This window comes from Lepisosteus oculatus, chromosome 11 (genome assembly GCF_040954835.1).
Source record: "Lepisosteus oculatus isolate fLepOcu1 chromosome 11, fLepOcu1.hap2, whole genome shotgun sequence".
NCBI classification, from domain to species: Eukaryota; Metazoa; Chordata; class Actinopteri; order Semionotiformes; family Lepisosteidae; genus Lepisosteus; species Lepisosteus oculatus.
The window spans coordinates 17,735,439-17,757,210 of record NC_090706.1 but is presented as its reverse complement, the minus strand read 5'-3'; the positions used below and the strand labels follow the sequence as shown (position 1 = coordinate 17,757,210).

The window sequence follows — 21,772 nt, the reverse complement described above, 5'->3', positions numbered from 1 at the left end:
GTTGTCAACTCGGTAGTCAAAACTACCTCTTCCTCTTTTCAGTAGTTCTTGATCATCTTCCAGTTTTCAGCCCATCAAGTGATTTTCTAATGGTTCCCAAACTTCTGAGGCCCATAGAATCCTTCAAATAGGTTAGCAAGCTGAGAGATGTGAAGAAGTTGTCAAATAGACCACACAGTCAGGGGCGTTCCTGATGGTTTTGCAAAGATGCAAAACTACATTGACCCCTAAACCAAACTCTTTGAGTGGAATTTGTGTAGCACAAGCAAATGTAGACTTCCCTGTGTAGATGAAGAAGTCATGCACAAAACCAGATACCCCAGCGCGCACATTTCTTGGGTTTGGCAGGTAGGTACTGGCGCAGACTTCCAGCTTTTCGACCTTTGTAAGGCACCATCATTTCATCAATCGAGAACTGATTTTCACTTTTAATTTGAGAGCATTTCTTTCTCATATGGTCTAGCACAGGCCTGATTTTCACCAGCCGGTCTTCTTGGGACTCAGGGACCAGGTTATTTTGAAAGTGTAGTATTCTGGACAAACATTTGAAGCACTTAATTGGCATGACATCTGCTATTTTGTCATATTTTGTATCACTGGCCCATTAATCTTCCATTGCAGCCATTTTCGCTACACCCATGAACAATTTGATACCTATGAATGCTTTGATTTCACTGATGTTGGTGTTTATGCTTCCACCAATCAGTTGGCATGAGTACAGATTGGTCTGATCAGCAATTAGCTCAAAAATCGCATTATTAAAGAATTTGGAAAAATAGGTTGGTGGAGAAAAGATTCCATCTTGTGCCATGAAATATGTTGGTGTTGCAGCTGACTGGTGTTCAAAATCGTTTTTTTTTTCCACCTAGAAAGGAATGAAATATATAATGGTTTATTGGAAACCACTCACACTCCCCTTTTTTGCTCACTATACATTCTATAAATAACATGTATTACTTCCATGTACACATTCTCATGGTCAGTTAGCAGTCTTGGACATAATATTTTTGTCTGGGTTCTAGTCCACATGCATACATTCATGTACAGTAAGTGCACACACCCACATGAACACACAGTATATAGTGTTACTTTATCAACAATATCCTATTTAATGGTTTACATCACCTACATTTCTTAATTTGTATGGACAGGTGTCCTTCTGCTGCCTCAACATTACAGCTACAGTCACTACTGCTATCCTCACTGCTAATGCTGCTATCTTCTCTTCGGCCTTCTGCATCTACATAGGCTTCATCATCTTCCTCACTTGTCCCTTGCTCTGAATCTGAAGAGCCAACAGGTGGCTGAATCCCTCTCCTAGGCCTACTATAAAATATCTTTGTGGAAATTCCCTGAAATAGTTAGTAAATAGTAATAGTTAGCACCTTTATGTGATGAAAGCATTTCAGTTGTTGTTATTTAATATCTAATACTTATGGCCTTTAAAAGAACAGGCACACATAGTGCTATTAATGACTGTTTTACACCCCCATTTAGGCAACGTATCCCAGGGGATACAGATATTTAATGTCAGATTTGGAGAACAGTACAAATATAATTCACATTTTTTTTTCATATTAACATGTCATATCATGCTTAAAAATGAATAGCTTATAAAAATGTCCCCCCAAAATTTGTGTTATGTATAAAATAAATACAGGTACTCACCATATGGTCAGTGAAGCCTTCTCCATCTTCCATCACAACAGATTCAGAAAGGAGTGACAAGTCTATCCCAGAATGCTCAGATGAAATCACATGACCTAAGTCCTTAACACATGACTCCCTCGTATGTTTTAATTGGATAAAAAAACACATGTTCCTAGCCCCTCCCACAGCTGGTCAAAATGTCTGTATCCAGCAGGATACAATATCCATTAAAGGGTATTGTAACTTTTAATGACGTTACATTTAAAGTTTAAATCTTTTGAACGCAGGGAGCAGGGAATCCAGCTGCAGGTTGTTGAAATGTTATGCAAACGGGAAGAAACTGCTCCAATTACGAAGTTCTCCAAGATAGGTAGCTGTTGTAACGTAAGGAGACTTAGAAACACTGATAGTAAGAACCAGCGATGCGAATCATGGCAGTGCAATGAGGTGTATTTTGAAAGATGCTCGGTGTAGGAGATAGTAGTGTGCACGGCCATGATCGTCTTCAACTACAACGCCCAGCATGCATTGCGGTGGAACTTTTTCCTGGCAACGTGATTTGTTTATCTCCCACTGTGGCCATGGAGATGGATGGCTGTTGCTGGGCACCCAGACAAGCTCCTAGTGTTTCACAGCTCCAGCCTAGGTAGCTGTGTGAAGAAGGCCCGAGTCCTTACAAGAGGAAAAATTCATTTTACCGAAACTCGGCGCCAGCGCAGCACACTGAAATAACGGTGGCACCCGAAAGCTCTGGGTGCTAGGTCGACGTTATCGGCGTCAGGCATAGGGTTATTCACATTATCTTTTTCACATTCAAGGCGCACCTGGTAAACATGCCTCTCTCGTTTAATACTGACGCAATTAAGCCTCCTCTACACGAGCAGATATCGGAGCTCCAAAGGAAAATTCAGCTTCTTGGTAGGTATTTCTTTTCATTAACGTTGGACTGATATTAGCCTGTCATCTGAGTGAAGCAGTTAAACGCGTCCCTTAAAGTCCCTTAGCTAGAAACTTGAGTTCGTCTGGTTTAAATTAATTGTACGCACCACGGTGCATAAAATACAATTTTAAAGAAACGTGTTAACTTAAAATCGGCAACTTTCGCGTAATTTAACAAAGGTGTGAGTTAAAGTTGATTTTGTAGGCGCTTTATCTCGACTTTTACTGTACAGTCGTACTGTACAGTAAGTAGTACATAAATAGTAGATTATGTAAGGATAGTGTTAGAGTTGGCAAGAACTTGTCATGATAAAACGTGGACCATATCAGTCGCTTGGAAGGACGAGCCTTCAAAGTTTATAGGGCATGACTAAACTAAAACATTGCAGCTAACGCTGGGTGGGGGCCGCGCAGAAAGTGGGAGATTTGCGCACCAGACTCAATTCAATTCAACTTTATTGTCATTATACTTACACAGGTGCATAGTATAATGAAAAGTGTTTCTCATTAGTCGGTCAGGTGCAGTATATAAACAGGACAAAAGATAAGACAATAGACTAACACAATAACAATAACAGTAACGTGTACTACCATAACGTAATCAAAACTGTGCAAAATCCGCAAACAGAGAAAATATAACAGGACAAAAACAGTGCAAGGTAATTCGGGGAACAGTGCAAAAATACTTTTGATTAATAAATATTACAACTATAGTTGTGTAGTGGTGTTGGAGTACAGTCCTTGTGGGTACAGGAAGAAGTTAGGAGAGATCATAGTATGATGGGAGGGAGTGGGGGCATCACCAACTTGACAGCTCTGGGGAAGGACGCCTTGCACATCTTATTATGAATCAACCACCTGTGCGTTCGAGATGCCGGCGGGTTATTGTAATATCTGCGCTCTCCTGACAATATCAGCGTTCCGCGATTTCTCTGTACCCCAGAAGAGTCATTATTTCTCAGCATCTTATCGGTGCTGACTGTTTTCTGTTCTCCAGCATTGCCTGTACAATGCGTGTTCATCCGTGGGGGTGGGGATGGTGGAAACATCCAAAACCACACAGGTGGTTTCTGTTCTCATACCAGCTACTTCGGTGTCTAAGCTGCCACACGTCTGCTAGCTACACTGCATTTTTAAAGCACGTTGTGCGGGGAAAACCATTCTGCATAGCTCTAATAAAAGCACAAAAGAGCCTGGTGGTGATTTACTGCAACAGTATGTGTTACAGTAGATTTTTTTATGGTTTTGATATTGAGGAAGAGTGGAGAGTCTAACGTATGACATTTCTGACTCGCAGAGGGGGACAGAAGCGCTTACTATGAGAGCTCCCAGTGGACCATCAAGAAGAACAAGGAAGCCATCCTGCAGCTCCGTCAGGAGAACAAGAGGCTACATAAGAAGTTGGCTGAAGCCTTAGCAGTAAGATGGTTTAGGATAAGAAGCCATTGGCCTCTTGCCTCGCAGCACAAACAGACATCATGTGTCTGTGCTACAATGGTCCTGCCGACTAGTTCATGTGAGGCAGGAATAGAGATTGGATCATTTTACATCCGCATTCTGGTTCTGTGCTTCACAAATCTAGACTTGGGGCTAATAAACTTTGCACACTGGGGCCTTGGAAGACCAGGGACAGTCGGAGTCTAGGCTGGGATCTCTTTGGAAGACCAAGTTTATACTTCCAAAACATCTACTTCTCAAGTTCCAGCTTGGGGTTCATCAACCCCCCTTTAATTAATTGTTTTAAAGGAAGTTTTATTTTGTGAACTTGGTTTAAGTCAGGTTCAAATGACAGCGATGCATAGGGTGGTTTCCTAGCTCATGGTCCATTTTTTGAAGGGCAGTTAAAAAGATAATTTTTCAGTGAATTTGGCAGAGAGCTGCATTTCTGAACAAGGCCCATGTGAAGCTGAGAACCCGGTGAAACAGTAATTGGGAATACTGGATTGAGGGGATGATGGAAGAGGAGATATAACACAGTTTCTAACTTTCTGCAATGTGCTGTCTGGTTCTGCAGGGAGATGAGCATGTGATAAAGGATGCCTTCCGGAACCGCATTGCAGAGAGTGCCACCCTGAGGAATAAGACAGGGAAGGTGAGGGAATTCCTGTATGGTGACCAGATAGCCTGAAAGCCACTGGCACACTGAGTAACTGGGAGTTAAGAGAAAATTCCCTGTTAAACCTGCATAGCTCTAGCTTTTAAGGACAATGCGCCTCATTATACATTAAAAAAAAATCTAAAAAAATAATTTTAAGACTAGGTCTGTTTTTTCACTAATTTTCTTTCTTGTGTAACACATGCATATAAAACCTGAAATGGAATATATGGCTGTCGGGCTGTACTGCAGTCGCAGCCTCAGTTTTGTTCTGTTCAGGAATAAACTGGTTATGCTGAAACAATTCTTGAAACGCACTTAGGTAGCTGTTATCTCACCTTATTCCTGTCTATGCTTGGTCTCCAGGCAGCGATTCAGATCATGGACCAGAAGGTGTGCGACAAAATGAAACGGCTAAATGCTCTGAAGCACAGCACCGAGACTCGCCGGCGCCGCCTGGAGGAGCTGCAGGAGCAGTACAGCAGGTTGCAGCAGGAGAGCCAGGCCTTGCAGCAGGGGGCTGAGGCCAGCTCTGAGGAGGCCAAGGTAACTGCAGCAACCAGGGCAGAGATCCTGGCCCACACCTCTCTCATTCCTTGCTGGAATGTCGTCATAAAGCTGGGAAGCTATCCGTCTTGTATAAGAGCTAGTAAATCAAATGGAAAGGCAGGGGATTCAGATCTGATACAAATTATTGGGAAACCAAGGCAAAGTAACTAAATTAGCGGTTTAATGAAACCTTTGGGAAACTGGCCAGATGTAGCATGGTAATTTCAATAGCAGTTGCACAGCACTTTGGCTTACTAAAGTTTAAAATAGACCTATTATATTTCTTGAAAACTCTTACAGACAAGCCTTGGCAATTGGGAGCTTACCCATGGCTCTTTCAGTCTGTCATAGTCTCCCATGCACAGCATGGGAAAAGGTTTGTCAGAGGTGAGCCAGAGAATGGCTGGCTGTGGATTTCAACATGAAGATCCACAGAGCTGGGAATGGTGGCAGCATTGATGCAGTTCATTCTCTTTTTGTTCTGCTTAGAGAATTTTTGTACCTGGCGTTGCTCGGATGTGCTGGATGTAACCGCTTAATATTTTGGTATAATTAATCACATCGACATTTTTAAAGAAATTCTGTATACTGGTAAATGTTCAATGAGAGGGCAATGTTTGATCTTAGGAAGTGTTTTTAAGTTTTTCAGACTAGGCCTGCTCCAGGCTTTGAGGCATGAAAAAAGCAGACTGTCTGGATACATTGAAAAGCCTGAAGATCAGGACTGACAATTCTGTAAATTTAATAACAGAATGTACATACATTATATATTAGGTGGTTCCAAAGCACAGTTGTACTTCTGAGACAGAAATGCAAATTGTGGACATTATGTAGATCTTTTAGGATGTGAGCACAGAATGGTTGGGACACTTGGATGTTTTAGATTTTCATCTTGGAAAAATAAGACTCCCATTGCATAGCAGTTCACGCCATTTTGGGTGTTCCAGGTTGCAGACTATTGTGTAAAATGCATCACAGAATTATTTATTTTGAGTTATGTATTTATTTTTTATTTATTAATGAATTTATTTCATTATTTATTTTCTTAAGACATGCCAAAAATAATGTGGCTCTTCAAGTGCAAAATGAATCAAATTGCCAGGCAACTGAAATCTTTATTTCTATCCTAAAATGTGTTTTTCTTAAAATAACACCGCTGTCCCCGCCAAAACATTTTGAAACCACATGACCTGGGGATTCATTGTCACTGACCTTTTGCTTCTATTCACAGAATGAAAGAGAAGGCACAGAGGAGCAACCCCAGCAGGTTAACACACCTCTTTATATTAATGCAGCCCTTTTTAAGTAGATGTTTGCCATGAATCCCCTTCTGTTTGATTAAAAAAAACATCACCGTTATCCTGATTGTTCAGTTGTTCATGTAACACCACTAGAGGGTTCGCACCTAATTCTGATTGTTAGTATTTACTGCAAGGCACATCTTTATATACATCTTTGCTTGTCCAGGTCTTCTGTGTTTGACCACTAGAAGAGTGTAGACTAATATTGGGCTGCATTCTGGGGATGACCAATATGCAAATGTTCAGGCCTTTGGGTCCTGAAAGAGGCTAATTATTTTAGCAAAAGGATTTTTATAACTGTACACAGCTTTCAGATAATAGAGCAGTAACATTTGGAGAAAAGTGTTCAATAGATAGAGAGAGAGCTGTCAAAGTAAAGCAACTCTTTACACAGGAGTGGATAAAATGATTACAGTGGAGTGTTAGGAAACCAAGCATATGCTATGAAGTGCTGTTTTAAATGTGGTGTTGATTGATTATAGTGAATAGGTAGACTCAGGAAGCTGAGGTCAATATCAGACACTAATGTGGCAAAAGACAGTGTTAGGAACACCCAGTCAAATGAATGCTCTTTCTCAGTGGCAGAACCATCCCCCAATCTCAATCCTGCTGAAAACCAGTGAGACTGGTACAAAGGGTTGTTCAGTCCCACACACTGTTTCTCTCATTGCAACCTCAGCTAGATACAGTGCTGCTAGGAAGATGGGATGGGATTGAAGTTGAGTTACAGATATTTTTAAACCTTTTGATCCTGGCCACGTTCTGTCCAAGCTGTTCTTTTTGCTCACTGACTCCCTAATGTTACTTAGTGAGAGGTTTTCTTATTTTGAAGGTCCGTGTGAGTTTTTTGCAAGGTTTTGCAAGCCGGGACAGCCAGGCTTGTAGCCAGAAGATTTTTTTAATCCGTTAGGAGTGTCACTGTGAGGGTGCACAGCATGGACAATGTGGTTGCCTCTCATTCACATCTTTTGCTGTGTTGTTGTTGTTTCAGACCCTACGGATTCTTGAGAACCGGTTGGAGAAAGCACAGCTGAAGGGCCAGGAAGCAGAACACATCATGAACGTGTATCTGAAACTCAAAGCTCACCTTCAGGTGTGGATCTCAGATCCTATTTAATATTTAGGTTTATGGATGCAAATTCGACTCCCTTTATGTACATTTACACCTGGTGCCAGTATTTTAAATCTCATGTTGGTTACGCTATTCTTATTTGCCATGGATAGTTCTTCAAACTTTATTGAATCCTCATTCATTGTAGAAAGCTGTAGTTAAAATCTGTTCTAGTTGGTGACCTAATTCTAGTTTGAACAGCAGTGCTTACCTCTGCGATTCTACAGACATTATCTTTTCGACATACCCTGGCATCTGCTTGTCTGGATTAGTGCAACTGGTAAGCGCCTTTGGGCCCTCATATGAAGGGCAGAGTTTTCAGTCTTTTCTCTCTTGTCCTCACCACCTGCCTCTTAATTCCCCGTGTCCATCTCTTCTTATTTCAGGAGGAGAGCCTGACATTCCAGGTGCAGCTGGATGGTCTGGAAGCAGAGATCCTGCGTCAGCGGCAGGAGCTCAGGGAGCTGCAGATCATGAACAGTGATGCACACCTCTCCAGAGACGCTGCTAAGGTCTGACCGACATCAGCCTGTCCTCATGTACCCAGTGTGCTAGTGGAACTGCTGTAGACCAGTGTTTTTGTAGCTGTGTTAATCTATTCAGTTTGTTACAAAAAGTAGAAATATTCTGCATCTCTTCATTCCTTATACATTGTCCTTTGCTCTTTGACAAGACATAGCTTCTGAAAATGCAAGACATTCAGACAGAAGCCATCCCAGTGTCTTGACCAGCAAAGGCCCTCTCTAGTGCTGATTCAAGGTTGGGTCATGTCACTTGCCCACTGTGTCTGAGATTCTCACACACCACAATTCGTACCCTAAACCACGTCAAAGACTTTTGCAAGATCAGCTGAACCGGGTTCAGGCCAGACGCGCTTCTTTCCAATCATGGAAGTGTCTGTGTTCCGACGGGGCGCTGTGCATGTGGCTGTTGCAGGCAGAGCTGCAGCGACAGGAGGAGCAGGTGTACAGGGAGCGGAGAGAGAGGGAGCAGATCCTGGCCGAGTACAAGAAACAGGCCGAGGAGAGGAAGGCCCAGGCAGAGCGCGTGGAGAGGCGGGTAAGGCTGAGCCCGGGACAAAGACAGTCCTGGATACTTTTCAGTTTTAATCTCTAACACTGCTTTACGTTCAGATAATGATGCTGTAAATGAACATCAGCCAGCAGCATTCTTTGCTAATTTGTTACTCGTTCATCTGTTATTTAGCTTTTTCAAAAGCCTTCTCATGTAATGTACCTTAGCTATTAATTGTGCCATTGCTGCACTATAAGGACGCACTTCCTGGATGTTTTACTGCTACAATAATGTTGTAATGAACTACTGATGCTGCAGTCTTACTGAGCTGTGTCCTACTGCCTTGTGTTGGTGTGCTTGCGGCCACTCGCAGGCCCAGCGGGCAGCCATGCACCCTGATGAGGCGGGCAGCGAGGCCCACCGCAGCAGCACCAGGGTGGGGGAGGAGGAGAAGGTCATCTCCACCTTAGAGGAGGCTTTCCAGCGTATCAAAGAGGCCACCGGCGTCACTGACACCCAGGTACCGGATCGCGGGGGCTTGAGACGGTCAAACACTGCTCTCGCTCGTGCTTTCTCCATCGTCGTACGCTTTCCCAGAGGACAATCTGAGAATCCCATCATCAGTGGTATTTTTTAAATCACTATAAATTCACATTAATATACACATATACGTATACATTTTTTAAAATAAATAACTTCAACAAATAGCTTCAAGTAGAGCTTAATTGTTGCCATAATTAATGTAGAGAGCCTAAATGGATTTTGGTTGTGTTTTACACCTGCTCCTATTTGTATGCAAAACTGCTTCCCTGCCCTGGTTGTTGGTATTTCAGATATGCGACATAATCAAAGAGGACATAAAGAATGCAAAACGAATTATTTCTTTCAAGTAACTTAACAGGTCTCTCGAATTACTCATTTATAACAAGTGAATCGATGACTAAATAGTATGAAATTAGAACTTGCTCTAAATCTTGGGTTCATTCTTGTTATTTCATAATTCTGTGCAACAGTTGACTACTGCTATTTACAATGTAACTGAACCAAAAGATAACCAAACACACCAACATTCTAGTAGATCCAATGAGAAATGAATTGTGTATACTTTTAATGTACAGAATTAACCATAAATACTCTATTATTATCTACTTTTTATATTTACAACATTCAACATATTTTGTTTGATAAGTTATTTTTATAACTATAGGTGAAGAGCGAGGGCATGTTTTGGCTTGTAGTATTGTACTGAAACATGTAAATATTAAATCACAGTAAATACATTGCATGATTAACACACACAACCTAACATGTTAATACAAATGCTGTATGTAAATTCAAAGCATTATGGTCATTTCTAAGGTATAATTGTTATTATTAGATATGATGATAGTAAGGAGTTGTACCTTTTTTATTTTAAATCATGCCACATTATTATGAGCAAACCCCCCTCCCCGCCACAATATCCATAGCAAATCTGTCCCATTTTCTCACAGCTCTTCTGTGTCCGTTGTGTAAATATCGTTCTTGTGCATTTAGGCCAGGGCATAGCTTAACATACAAAGCTGAGCTTTCAGACCCTGCTGAGATTGGTGTGTTTCAGATTCTGTGAGGATGTTTGATGGGCAGCTATGGTGTGATTTATCACATTGTGTCAGTTACTGTCTTTCAGTAGACCACTGGAAGTACAATTACGTTTTCAGGTGATGAAGGGATTTCCGAAGTTGACTGCTATGACTCAAGTCAGGACACCCTGTTCTCCCCCTGTCTGTGTTGCGCACCTGCAGGAAGTGGTGGATCGCTTCATCTCTCAGGGCGACACGCAGAGACACCTGGAGCAGCTGAAGAGCGAGAACGAGAAGACCCTGCTCAGGCTGAAAGAAGAGAGGGAGCGATTGCAGGCAGAGTTCCAGGAGATGAAATACTCCGGGGAGGCCAAGCTCTCCAGGTACACAAGTTCCCCATAAGTGCACTGCTCATTCTGTACATCCGGAATCCTGCTGGCACAAGTCCAGTGGACATGCAACACTATAAGAATTCTGGTTTTCATTCTGTCAGAAGATCTTAATGAGTTAATTGAATCATTCATTGGCTTAAGCCCAAATTTCTTTAAAACCTCTTGGCTTTCCAAGACCAGTAAATCGGATTAATTGCCCTAGATTCCTAAAATTTGTTTTTGCTTTTATTGTGTATTGATGTTTTCTGTCACTAGGCGTCCCCTTAGTTAAACCTATGACTTGGTATAGGGCCATGGATTTGCTCTTACAGTCTCTCCTGATGCTCTTTAAACTATGTTGTTTTTCCTGTCTATTTCTAATGAGCTATGTTTTTGCATGCCACATTTCCTAGAAATTCCTTTGTGCTCTGACATGTAGTTTCTGAAAGGGATTTCAGAAATGCCGTTGTTTGGAAGGGTAGTGTCTGCCACAGTATGTGTCATTGTTTTTGGCAATTATCCTCAGAACCTTTCTGATGAATGATTTTTCCCTTCACTGGCTGTACGGGGTTCTGGGTAAAGCCATTTTTGCCTGGTCTCAATGTTTTCATCAGTGGCATAACCTGTGTTATGTGTGGGGGAGGTTAATAAACAGACACTACTTGAATTGTTTTAGCTTTATATTTTATGCCCAGTGACTCACCGTGATGTCTTTTCTGTGCTATATCCATGTGATGCCTGTGCATATTAGATGGAGTTCCTGCATTCACTGTGTGATTCTTTACTCCTGTTCTGAGCGCTGTCTGCCAAAGTGAAAGCCAGGATGTGTACTGTGAAAGTGCAGGAGGCGGAGGAATAAATGGACCTATATCATACAAACCTACGACTTTCCAGGGAAAGATTGAAGGTGTACTGTGAGACCCAGACAGACAACAGAAGCAGACATTCCTGGGTGTTAAAACTTTATCCAGAAAAGATCAAAGGTCAGAGAAGCTGGAAGAGTACTAGAAATGGGTCCACATTCCCTTACTTACCTTAAGAAATAGTGCTTTAGCAGGACTTCAGGTAAACAAGAAAATCTATATAAGTTGTTGAAAACTTTGTATTCTGCAGATGTTGTGCTGTGGTAGTTCTAGCTCATAGTAAAACACACTGCAGGCAGTGTGCTGGACAGCAGTCTCTCCAAGTGACGCTTGGGGGTTGAAAGCAAGTTAAGCTGCCTTTATTTATAACAGCTGTAGTGTGCAATATCTGCAATATGCAGGTTTTCCATATTCCTGAGTTTTTGAGGAGTTATCTACCCCACTACACGTGGTCCTCATCACCATAAGCAGGAAGGATCCCACAGAATTGTGCAGAAGTTACTCTGATCATTGAACAATGTTCTAACCTCCTGAGTTGTTTGGTGTAAACAAAGCTACAGCAATTCTTATGCTACGGTCATTTTTACATTATTTTCTTTATGTGAGATTTTGACTCACAAAAGCAACCTAGAGAAGAGAGCTAGCAACAACCTTTTTAATCCGTCTGTCTTCAGACTACACAAAGCATTTTTAGCACTTTTCGTTTGGATTGTGCACAGCGCCTGGCCAGATCTCCACCTTTTCTTGCATTTTTTTCTCTACCCTTTCCTTGAAATGAAGCACATGCTGTATGCCAGCCTGCTTGTCTAGTAATGGAATAAAGCTGGTAATTGACTGAATTAGTTTACAGTCCTTAGCCTCCATAATTTCACGTCTCTTACCCGACAGCCCTATTGATGCCCGTTCTCTGTCCTACAGCGGGCAGCAGATGCTGGAGGAGTGTGAGGCTCATCTGAGGGCGGAGGAGAAGCGCCGAGACGAGGCCAAGGAGAGGCTGGAGAGGCTGACGCGCACCCTCAACACCGTGAGGGCCGGAGTGGAGCACCTCAGCGACAAACTGCAGCACATCAAACTGGTACTTTTTCCGCAAAACAGATCAGAATCCCAGCTGCACAGAGGGTGGATCCACTTCTTGACTTTTGAGCAGCAGGCTCTTGCTCAGACTGCGCTGATAAAGCACACAAGCAAAACATTTAATACTATTTTAGCTTCATGGAGTCATTAAAATAAACTGATATATCTAATATCTGGTCTTGGTTTATAGGTAAGAGCCTTACAGAACCAGTAACTGCAGAGATCGCTGTGCAGTGGTAGTCTTATCTCATGATTTAAAATTGCAGATAATGACATTTTTTAAATGACTTTAACTTTATCAGCATGGGCAGTGGTAAGGATTTATATGGTATGGGGAGATTGCAAATAAGTGCATCAACATTTAAATAACTCTTGATCAGCCAAATGTTTATTGTTCTGTAAAAATGGGAATTATTTTTTTTCTAATTCGATCTACAATGTGGGCATTTATGTGATTCTAATTTTCTTTAAGGAAGATTTATTTTAAAATGTAGATCAGCAGAAAAAGACCCCTTGACACAGAGGGTGTTGGATGTCTTCCATGAACTACTGTATCTAACCATCTCTTTGAAGCTCTTCTCTTCTCCCTGCTCCTTTAAGAAACAGCTGGATAAGATCCTGAGATTAGTTATTTCCTAGCAACCAAGCAAGGGAGGTAGCCCTAACTACGACCTCTCATTTGCAATATTCCTTATGCTTTTAATTAGGTTTGCATTTTCCAGCATAAATTAGCACATGCAAAGCACTTTTTGTTCTGTTATATGAGTGTAAACCTCTCAGCTATTGTATAACTGCCTCTTTGAATCTATTCATTTTTGCTGCAGCGCTTATCAGATGCAGTTGTATTTTGGTCTTTACAGATTGCAAAATTAGAATATAAAACTACATAATATCAACATAATGTAATGAATATCAACAAGAATAATATGTTAGAATGCTAGATATTGCATACAGCAGTTCTCTTTTTATGAGACAGTAGCTACTCCAGCATCAGAAATACTAACAATGTGTTGACTATAAGCAATATGATTATTTTGGATGCCTCTTGTACCTGAATATGTACTGTAGGATTATAAACAAGACAAACCTGTTCCTGCAATCAAACAGCAGCAATGGTATTCTGACTGCTTTAGATTTAACTCATGCTTTGGCTATTATTTATATAAATGTGTATAAATGTAATTTCATACTGAAAGGTAAAAATTACACTGAAGCATTGTTACACCATGCAAATAAGGTTTGTACTGATTTTATGCCAGATCCACTGAGCAGCATTTACAATTCTGAGAAAGATGCATTTTAAGATACAAGTAATAGGTTTATTCCATGCTGAAAAAAAGAAGAAAGAGAACACAACGTTTCGGCCGTGGAGCCTTCTTCAGGTGTGAGAGAGACAGGGCAGTAGGCAAAGGTAAAGTAGCGGGAGAACAAAGGTTGAGAGGGAGGAGGAGTGAGAGGCGGGAGCAGGGGACAGAAAGAGAGGCCAATCAAGAGGTGTGAAGTCAGAATGGGTGCGGAGAGGTGTGAAATGAAACTTCCAATGAATGGAGAAAATTTAAAAGAACAGTAATCTGTCGTTAAGGGAAGGGAGAATGTGTGATCCTAGCTGCAGAATAATTTTAGTTTCGGTGGTCTTTCTGATGTATGAGTTCGGAAAACCGTCTTTGAGAACACAGACGGAGAGATTAGAGTGGTCGTGGCCGTCAGAGGTGAAATGAGAAACAATGGGCTTGGAGAGATCTTTAATCTTCACAGCCCTGACGTGTTCTCTGAAGCGGTCTCCGAGTCTCCTTCCTGTTTCCCCAATGTAGATGGCTGGGCATTTACTGCAAGAGATACAGTAAATAAGGTTGCTGGAGGTACAAGATGCTGTCTGGGTGATCCGGAATTGTCCTGAGCGGCCTTGAATGAGTGTGGTGGTGGCTGTGTACTTGCAGGTGATACAGCGAGCTCTTTTGCAAGGGAAAGTGCCCTTTGTTAGATGCTTCCAGTCTTAATTGTAAGCCTTTGTTTTCTGAAGCTAGTCTTGAGTCTTTACTGACGCTTTAGTTTGCTAATCCAACCAGCACTTAACATTTTATTTGGTTCACCTGCATCACACGGTAAATTAAATGCTAAAAAAGTAACCTGAAAGTTTGCAATTTGCATAATTCTAAAATAAATAGGCAGGTTTTTAACTAAATATTTAGGTGGTGGCCAGATAACAAACCTGACCTGGAGCTGGGAATCACGTTGTAAACAGCCAGGTTCCATCCTAATGAGAGAAAGGGCATGGAACTAGGTTCAGTCAACATCTCACTCCCTTTCTGTCTCCCAAAGCCAAAAAGCCAGGTTCCGGCTGTCAAGGTACCCCCTACCTCAGAGGAGTATGTCCTGGAGCTGCTGTTTCAGTCAGAGCAGAAACTGCTGGAACTGCTGGAGGAGCTGCAGGGCAAAGATCTTGCTGCCATCCTCAAGGAGATGGAGGAGGAAGAGGTGAGAGCCCAGAAAGAAACTGAACAAAAAAACCTAGAATATATTGTAAATATATTTAAGAATCACTATTTTTATTATGCCCTCCTTTACTAGGTTTCAGTTTATTGGCTAAACTGAAACTTAGTAAAGATGTGAAGCCTGTTAATTTCCTTTGAATCATTCTTGTATTAAATACCAACACCGCGGAATAACAGGAGTGCCACTGTATTCTGTGAGAGAACCGCTATGCTGTGATTATAGGCCACTTAATGTTACCAACCTCTAAACACCTGAAACACATAGACACTTGAAACCAAGTTAGCACAGAACCGTAGCTGAAGTTGGTCATTCCTGACCAATAACATCACACTCTCGGCCATGATATCTGAGTGTCATCAGGGAGATGAATTTTCGACAAGGCTCAGAAATAAGTATCCTTATATCAGATTTCAATATGGAGCTTTGCAACGTGTTGTACTGCCTCTCAAATTTCATAAGCTTACATGCCAAGATGACTTTGTTTGTAGAACAATTACTCGACTGTCACTTTATTTCAGCAGTGCTGGCTAAAATATCCATGCCTTCTAAAATAGCAACATCCTCAAAATCAATGAGTCATTTTGGTATAGCATGTCAAAAAGTATTAGAAATTAGTGATTGATATACTGGGTTCTTTCACTCAGCATGAAAACAATAGTTTGGAGTTACCTTTAAGGAGTGCAGGTTTCTTTGTTCTCAGATTTCTGTCTCTCTGTTCTCATGCAATGATGAAATGTTCTGATGTTTGTATCTCTTTATATTGTAAAAGGTTTTTGACTTGGTCAATGTTATTGCAGGTTATGAATTAATAGATATTCACTTTTCAAAAAAACATTTTGTGGTGACAAGAAGTATGCTGCATATATTTATAATTATATTAATCTAAAATATTACTGTAGAATACCTAGTAACGACTTGTTTTCTCTGATAGAGCACCAAAGTCCATTGTCAAAATGCATAATCAAAGCTGTCCATTCACAATACCATAAATAATTTGTTCAGAAAAGCATATGTGGCTTACAACAAAATAAGTATACACCTCGTTTAATTAGTGCTTCACATTCTTCGGCATCTTCAGATTCCATTAGAGTGTTTTTTTCTGAAATTTGAAGTGTGCTCTTTAGCTGGGTGCTTGACTTCTGTGTAGGTCTGTATCGGTTTCTCAAAGAATCTAAGATTCAGAGCAGTGTGTTAAATCAGAGTTTTCAGGGGATGTGCAACGATTGGTTGACTGCTGACACCATCCGTCCAGGGGGATAATAGGAGAGACGTCAGGCAAATTCTTAACGCAAGTTGTTTGTTATGGAAACAAGACTGGCTTTGTCAGCAGGCCATACCTGCTGGGAAATGACTGTGCAGGCACACAGTGTTCTGGCTTCTGGCTTCTGACTTCTGTTGATGATGGTATAAAATCATTCAACTTTGTTATTTTGCAAAGAATATGAGTTTTGCATGTTTCACATCATTATTGACACTTGAGGTCTGTCCTGTCAGGAATCATTTGCAGAGTTGTTTTATACCAATCGGTAATCCTTCTGCTAGCCAGCTCTATGCTTTAAGATTTATTGAATTGATTCCAGATGTCACAGGTTCGAGCCTGAGTTGTGTCAGGTTTGGGATAAGTCAGAGACAACTCTGTTGGTTTTCTGGCATTTTGTGGCTTGTGCCTGTAGGCTTGTTGTGACATTATTGAGAACAAGCTCACAGCCTGTCAAATGACAAAAGTCTCTGCTACATTGTGTTGTGAAAAAGCCACTACTGCAGAGCCTAGTTCTAAGAAATTACTATTAATTGGATGGTTCCAAAATTGAACTAAAACATCAAATAATTTGCCTGTTTTCCTTCTCAAATAATTCACCAATATAGAAGCATAATAGATGTTTAGAAAACCTGTTGAACTGTGGACATTATTAGAGTTTACTTATTTAATAAAAAAAATATATGTAAATGCCCATAAGGTCCATAAAGAATATTCAGAATATGGTACCTAAAGGAATAAGTGCCTTCCTATTTTAGTAAACAGAAAATATAAATCTTCACTAATATTTCACAAATGCTTCTCTTTGTAGTTCCATACTAGCATTGAGGGAAAACTCCCAGCCTACAACATGAGGATCAAACTCCCTGAGACCCAGAAACAGGACCTCTATGATGGTGAGTGAATCAGCCAGATTCTAACATTCTGTAGTTTGAGTTTTCCATTTGAATTGTAAAAGATGGAACCCTGGGTTTTTAAGCATGTAAAATGCTTTTATTTGGAGCAACTCCATTCCTCCATGGACAAAATGCTGCAAGTTATATAGCAGCTTTTAAATTCGCAAAAGATTAATACCTGACAAACATGTTTTTTATATTTTATAAGTTATTTTTATTGATGTAATCAAGATCTGAATTGCAATAAAATCCTGAGGAACCTGTGAACATGGAAACTGAAGAAGCCCCTCACTAATCTAAGGATTTGTGGAGACAAGGAATTTCTTCTCTAGAATGCTTTAAGACTTTTTAACATGCTTTCAAAATCTGTAATTTTGAGAAGCTGCACATCCAGTAAGTGCTGATAAAACCTTTTGTTGACCGAGTTCATGTGAACAGGAATCTTTGCACTGTGCGTGACATTGTCAAGGTCACTTGCAAGTTGAAGATTTAGGTTTTCATATCTTCGTCTTGTTTTGCATTTTTCTAATTGTTTCCTCAATAGTAATACAGTCTTATTTTTCATTTTTTAGGAAATTGGCCCTGTAATAATCTCAGTGAATTAGTCTTGGATCCGTTGTTTTATAAACAATAATATTGTTTCTGTTTAGTATTTAACTCTAGTTAAATCAAGTAATGGTTAAATACTTTACGGCATACAGAATTGTCCTAAATCAGCAGGGTATGCATTTATTTAGTTCCTCCTGCAGAGTTAAAATCCATATTATGCTTCTAGTGTCTGTTTCTGGGCTCCTTAACACAGCAGCAACGAATGAAAAGTACTAAAGTAAGTGTGTTGCTGCCGAATCTGTGTAATGCAGTGTATAAAAAGAAGTATGTTCTCTCTTCTCTGTGCTAGAAGAGGAAGAGAGCGGAGAAGACGAGTCTGACATCGTAACTCGGGCCGCGCTGAAGAGGCAGTCCCAGCAGATCATCGACTCCAAGACCAAGAGGAAGACACGCACCAAGAAGAAGAAGGGCAAGCATTAGGCATGCTGCTGCCAACCCCACCAGCAGTTCATAGGACAGTTTTGGAGAGTAGAGGTCAGGTGGGTTTTGAGGGCAAACCCTGTTGACTTTCCCTAGGCCACTAACGTAGACCCTGTAAATCCAGTTTGACAAAACCAGCTCTATTTGCCAGTCTGTGAAGCTGCTAATTGTTTTACCGCGGTGAGGCTTCTAGCAATCCTGGCTTTCAGAACATCTTGCTTCACTTGCTGCGCCAGCTCCAGATGAACTCCTCCCAGTTTTCCAAAACTGTTTCAGTGGAAAGGAAAACTAGAAATCTTTGCATGGGGTCCCGAGTGCAGTCCGCGTAGTGCCGTAGTCTAGCAGGGTGTCGGAGCCTCTTTCACATATTTTGACTGAAGAGAAGGGGAAAATAAGTCTAAGGCTTAAAGTCTTTATAGTTCAGAGAGTCTTCAAATGCCTGCTGGACTGTGGCCTTCAAATACCAGAGTAGAAGACCCCTGCTCTATTCTACGCAGATATGAGTTCTTGACCTAGTTTAACTTTAAACTTAGAAACTTACTCTGCATCAAAATGTCTACTTCAGTCCCTAGTAATACAGCATTCCAAGCAAAAGAAGCAAGGAGTTTTTATTTAAGAAAGTTCTCAGTTCATTCTCAGTTGGGCACCTACGCACCCAGCCTGATCAGCTTTATATTCTAAACAACCATTTGTATTCATGTTGAAAGCCCTTTAGTGCTGAGGACACAGATCTAGTCCAATTTATAGAACATGTAGTTGTAGCTAATGTGATTTTTAAAACACTGACAATTTCAAGTATGAGCTAAAAGTATGAGCTTTCTGAGCTAAATCTGCCTCCTTGGAACTAAGTGGTTGTGCAAAAACTACATATCTACCGAATTCTTTAGGATACTTTATTTCTCTTATACTGGACATTTATAGTCTTTATCTTTGCTAAATGTATACAGGATTAGATTGATGTACATACAAAAGTTAAATCTTCAACCCTCAAAATTTCCTTCTTAGTAATTGGGAAAGATCTCATTGCTCTGTGTAATGAATATATTTTTTGAAGATCTTTTTATTTGCCATCTTTAAAAACAAACCTTTGCTCCCTTACAAGAACAGGCAATAAGGATATGAGGCTGGAAATGCTTTTGATTTTAATGGGTAAAGCTACTCTTATAGTGACCTCAATAACTCAAATGGAGAGAGACAGAGTCTTTTCAGAACATCAAAGCCATTCTCTGTCCTCTACTTGTATTTGAAACTGTTGTATGTGTGATCTGGTCTAGTAAATTTAGTTCTGACCTGCTTTTATTCCTGTAGATATTCAGAATTATGTCCACATTGTCTAAGGCGATGAGAATATTCTCACTTATTAAAATATTACACAAGAAAATTCATTTTCAAGTTTATTTTGTTCTTTTAGATGTTTTAATTATTGTAATAATAATTGTTATTAAAATATTATAAGAAGTATTTTGGCACCAAAATTATCACAGTTATGCCATAACCCCTGTGCATTAAATGATTGTGTTCCAGAGTGATCTTTTTTTGGTGTTTTATGACACTTGAAACCAATCCCAAACAGCCAGGGATGTTCTTTCACTGTTCTTTTGTAAAATGCCACCCTTTGTTCTGTTTCAATAGGTACTGTAGCTCCACATGACCTGAAGTTTGGATGCTTTTCTAGTGAATGTAGAGATACAGATAAAGGCACAACAGGAATTTAAGTGCACTTTCAATGCTTTCAGTGTTTTGTCTACGTCAGTGTGTCATCTGAGCATTATCACATAGATGTTTTTATGTCTGGGGTTCTTTAAAGGTATTCAGGGTATAGCATTAGCATCCAGACTACAGTCCTTCACACAAACAAGTGAACATGAATGAGATTAAATGTTTTTTCTTTATCCACCTTATGCAAAAGTGTTCCTTGCCCTGTTATACTTTTGTAAAATGTTGCTCTTCTGAGAGAAATCTATAAGTGGCTTCACCACACTTACTTCTTGGCCTGCAGTATCTGAGTGTCCCATTCAGACTGTTCTGCTCTGACAGTTACACCCAGTGCTTGCCAACATTATAATGTTAAATGGATATAAATCCAATTAGCCTCTGATGCTTCTTGTTAACCTGGTTAATTGCTGTTAACTGTTGTTTATTTTAACTGTGTAGTTAAACATATTATTGTCAAAGCCATGTAATCTGATATATCAATTTGTGATTCATATTATTGTAAAATTACTCCATACAAGTTTATCATCTTAAAACATGTTATGTATGCATTTAAAGTTACTGTATATATCCAGGTATATTCCAATAGCAATTAATCAACTCTAAAAGCTATATAATAACTGTGGTTATTATATGTTATATGTATATGTTATATAATAACAAAAGTGTTTGTTGTGGATAGATATTTGGACAGTATTTGCATATAAATGACAAAAACCTAATATTTTGAGTGGATAAACATAATCAAAAGGTATGCAAGTTTTTTTTTGTTCATGACTATGACATGTTTTGCACACTAATTTTATGTCAGATCATTTTTTTTACCCATAAGAAGATTACAGGGTGACCAGAATCAAGTATTTAAGATCAAGGCATTCTATACTCTAAACCAACCCAGTGGTTCTTCAGAGTCACCAGTGAAACACAAATAGAAACAATGGGAAAGTATGTTTAAGACTGTGAACAACTTACACACTGGGCTATGGGAGAAGCTACAGTACATAGCTGTGTCGCCGAAGCTGGTACCCTAGCCTTCTTTCAAGAGATGGTGTGTGATCCTTGGCTCAATTAGCTACTAAAAACCAAATGAGACAGGTGGAACTTTCTTATGTTCCCATGCTTTTAGACTTTGTTAACCACAGGCTCATTTATATCGGTAGAATGTAACAGTATTCAAAACTGCCAGTGTGAATGCAAGTGGACTAGAACAGTTGTGGACTCTAGTGAAAAACGGTACTGGACAGAAGCAAATGTTACTGTTGCATTCAATCCCAGTAGCATAAATGCTTGCAGCATCAAGTAGTGACGTGTGACATAGTTCATGTTCTGAAACATTTAATTCGGATAAGAAATAGCAATTTAAATACTGTACTTGTTATATCTGCGCTAATTATAAGCCAGTTGAATGTCTATATTTTCGCACCTTAGATTGGGACTCTAAAGAGACCAGTTCATTACTATTTCAAGGTTGTTAGAGTAACTGATTTTCATATCAAAAGCTGATAAGAAGACCTTTCTCAGATGTACTTTGGGTCCTGTAACTTTCCATTTCACAGTGCAGGTGCTGATTGTGCAAGTGTTGCAGTAAAAGGCACTAAGCATCTTGACACAGGGTTTTAGCGCCTGGGAGGTGGTTAGTGCTTATGCTTGAATTTAGGAGAGTAGTTGTTCAGTTTTGAGACTTCACAGTCTAACCCTAACCCTTCCTCTTTCAATCACTTGCAGGAATTAAAGGGTTTATGACCAGAGTCTCTTATGGTGATTTGGCTTATTGTGTTAAAAATTGGGCTGCACAGTGCTTTCTAGTGCTTTAGGCCCTGGGTTCAGTTCCAGACCTGGGGTGCTATCTGTGTG

General features: G+C 40.2%; 1 protein-coding gene across 1 annotated transcript; it reads left to right on the top strand.

Annotated features, from left to right (window-relative positions):
* Window positions 1–1,943: 1,943 nt before the first annotated feature.
* On the top strand, window positions 1,944–19,590 carry odad3 (outer dynein arm docking complex subunit 3). Its single transcript, XM_006631633.3, has 14 exons — window positions 1,944–2,568; window positions 3,887–4,008; window positions 4,604–4,681; window positions 5,051–5,230; window positions 6,465–6,500; window positions 7,526–7,627; window positions 8,032–8,157; window positions 8,582–8,704; window positions 9,033–9,179; window positions 10,444–10,604; window positions 12,374–12,530; window positions 14,849–15,004; window positions 17,092–17,176; window positions 18,075–19,590. Exons 1-14 carry the CDS (start codon window positions 2,484–2,486, stop codon window positions 18,203–18,205), a joined length of 1,689 nt encoding a protein of 562 aa, XP_006631696.2. The 5' UTR covers window positions 1,944–2,483; the 3' UTR covers window positions 18,206–19,590.
* Window positions 19,591–21,772: the final 2,182 nt, after the last annotated feature.

Bases quoted from the DNA above. Each gene is read 5' to 3' on its own strand.
- odad3 (XM_006631633.3), top strand. From the start codon at position 2,484: ATGCCTCTCTCGTTTAATACTGACGCAATTAAGCCTCCTCTACACGAG. The intron at 9,180-10,443 runs GTACCGGATCGC...GCGCACCTGCAG, and splicing joins CCGGCGTCACTGACACCCAG to GAAGTGGTGGATCGCTTCAT. The intron at 17,177-18,074 runs GTGAGTGAATCA...TCTCTGTGCTAG, and splicing joins GAAACAGGACCTCTATGATG to AAGAGGAAGAGAGCGGAGAA.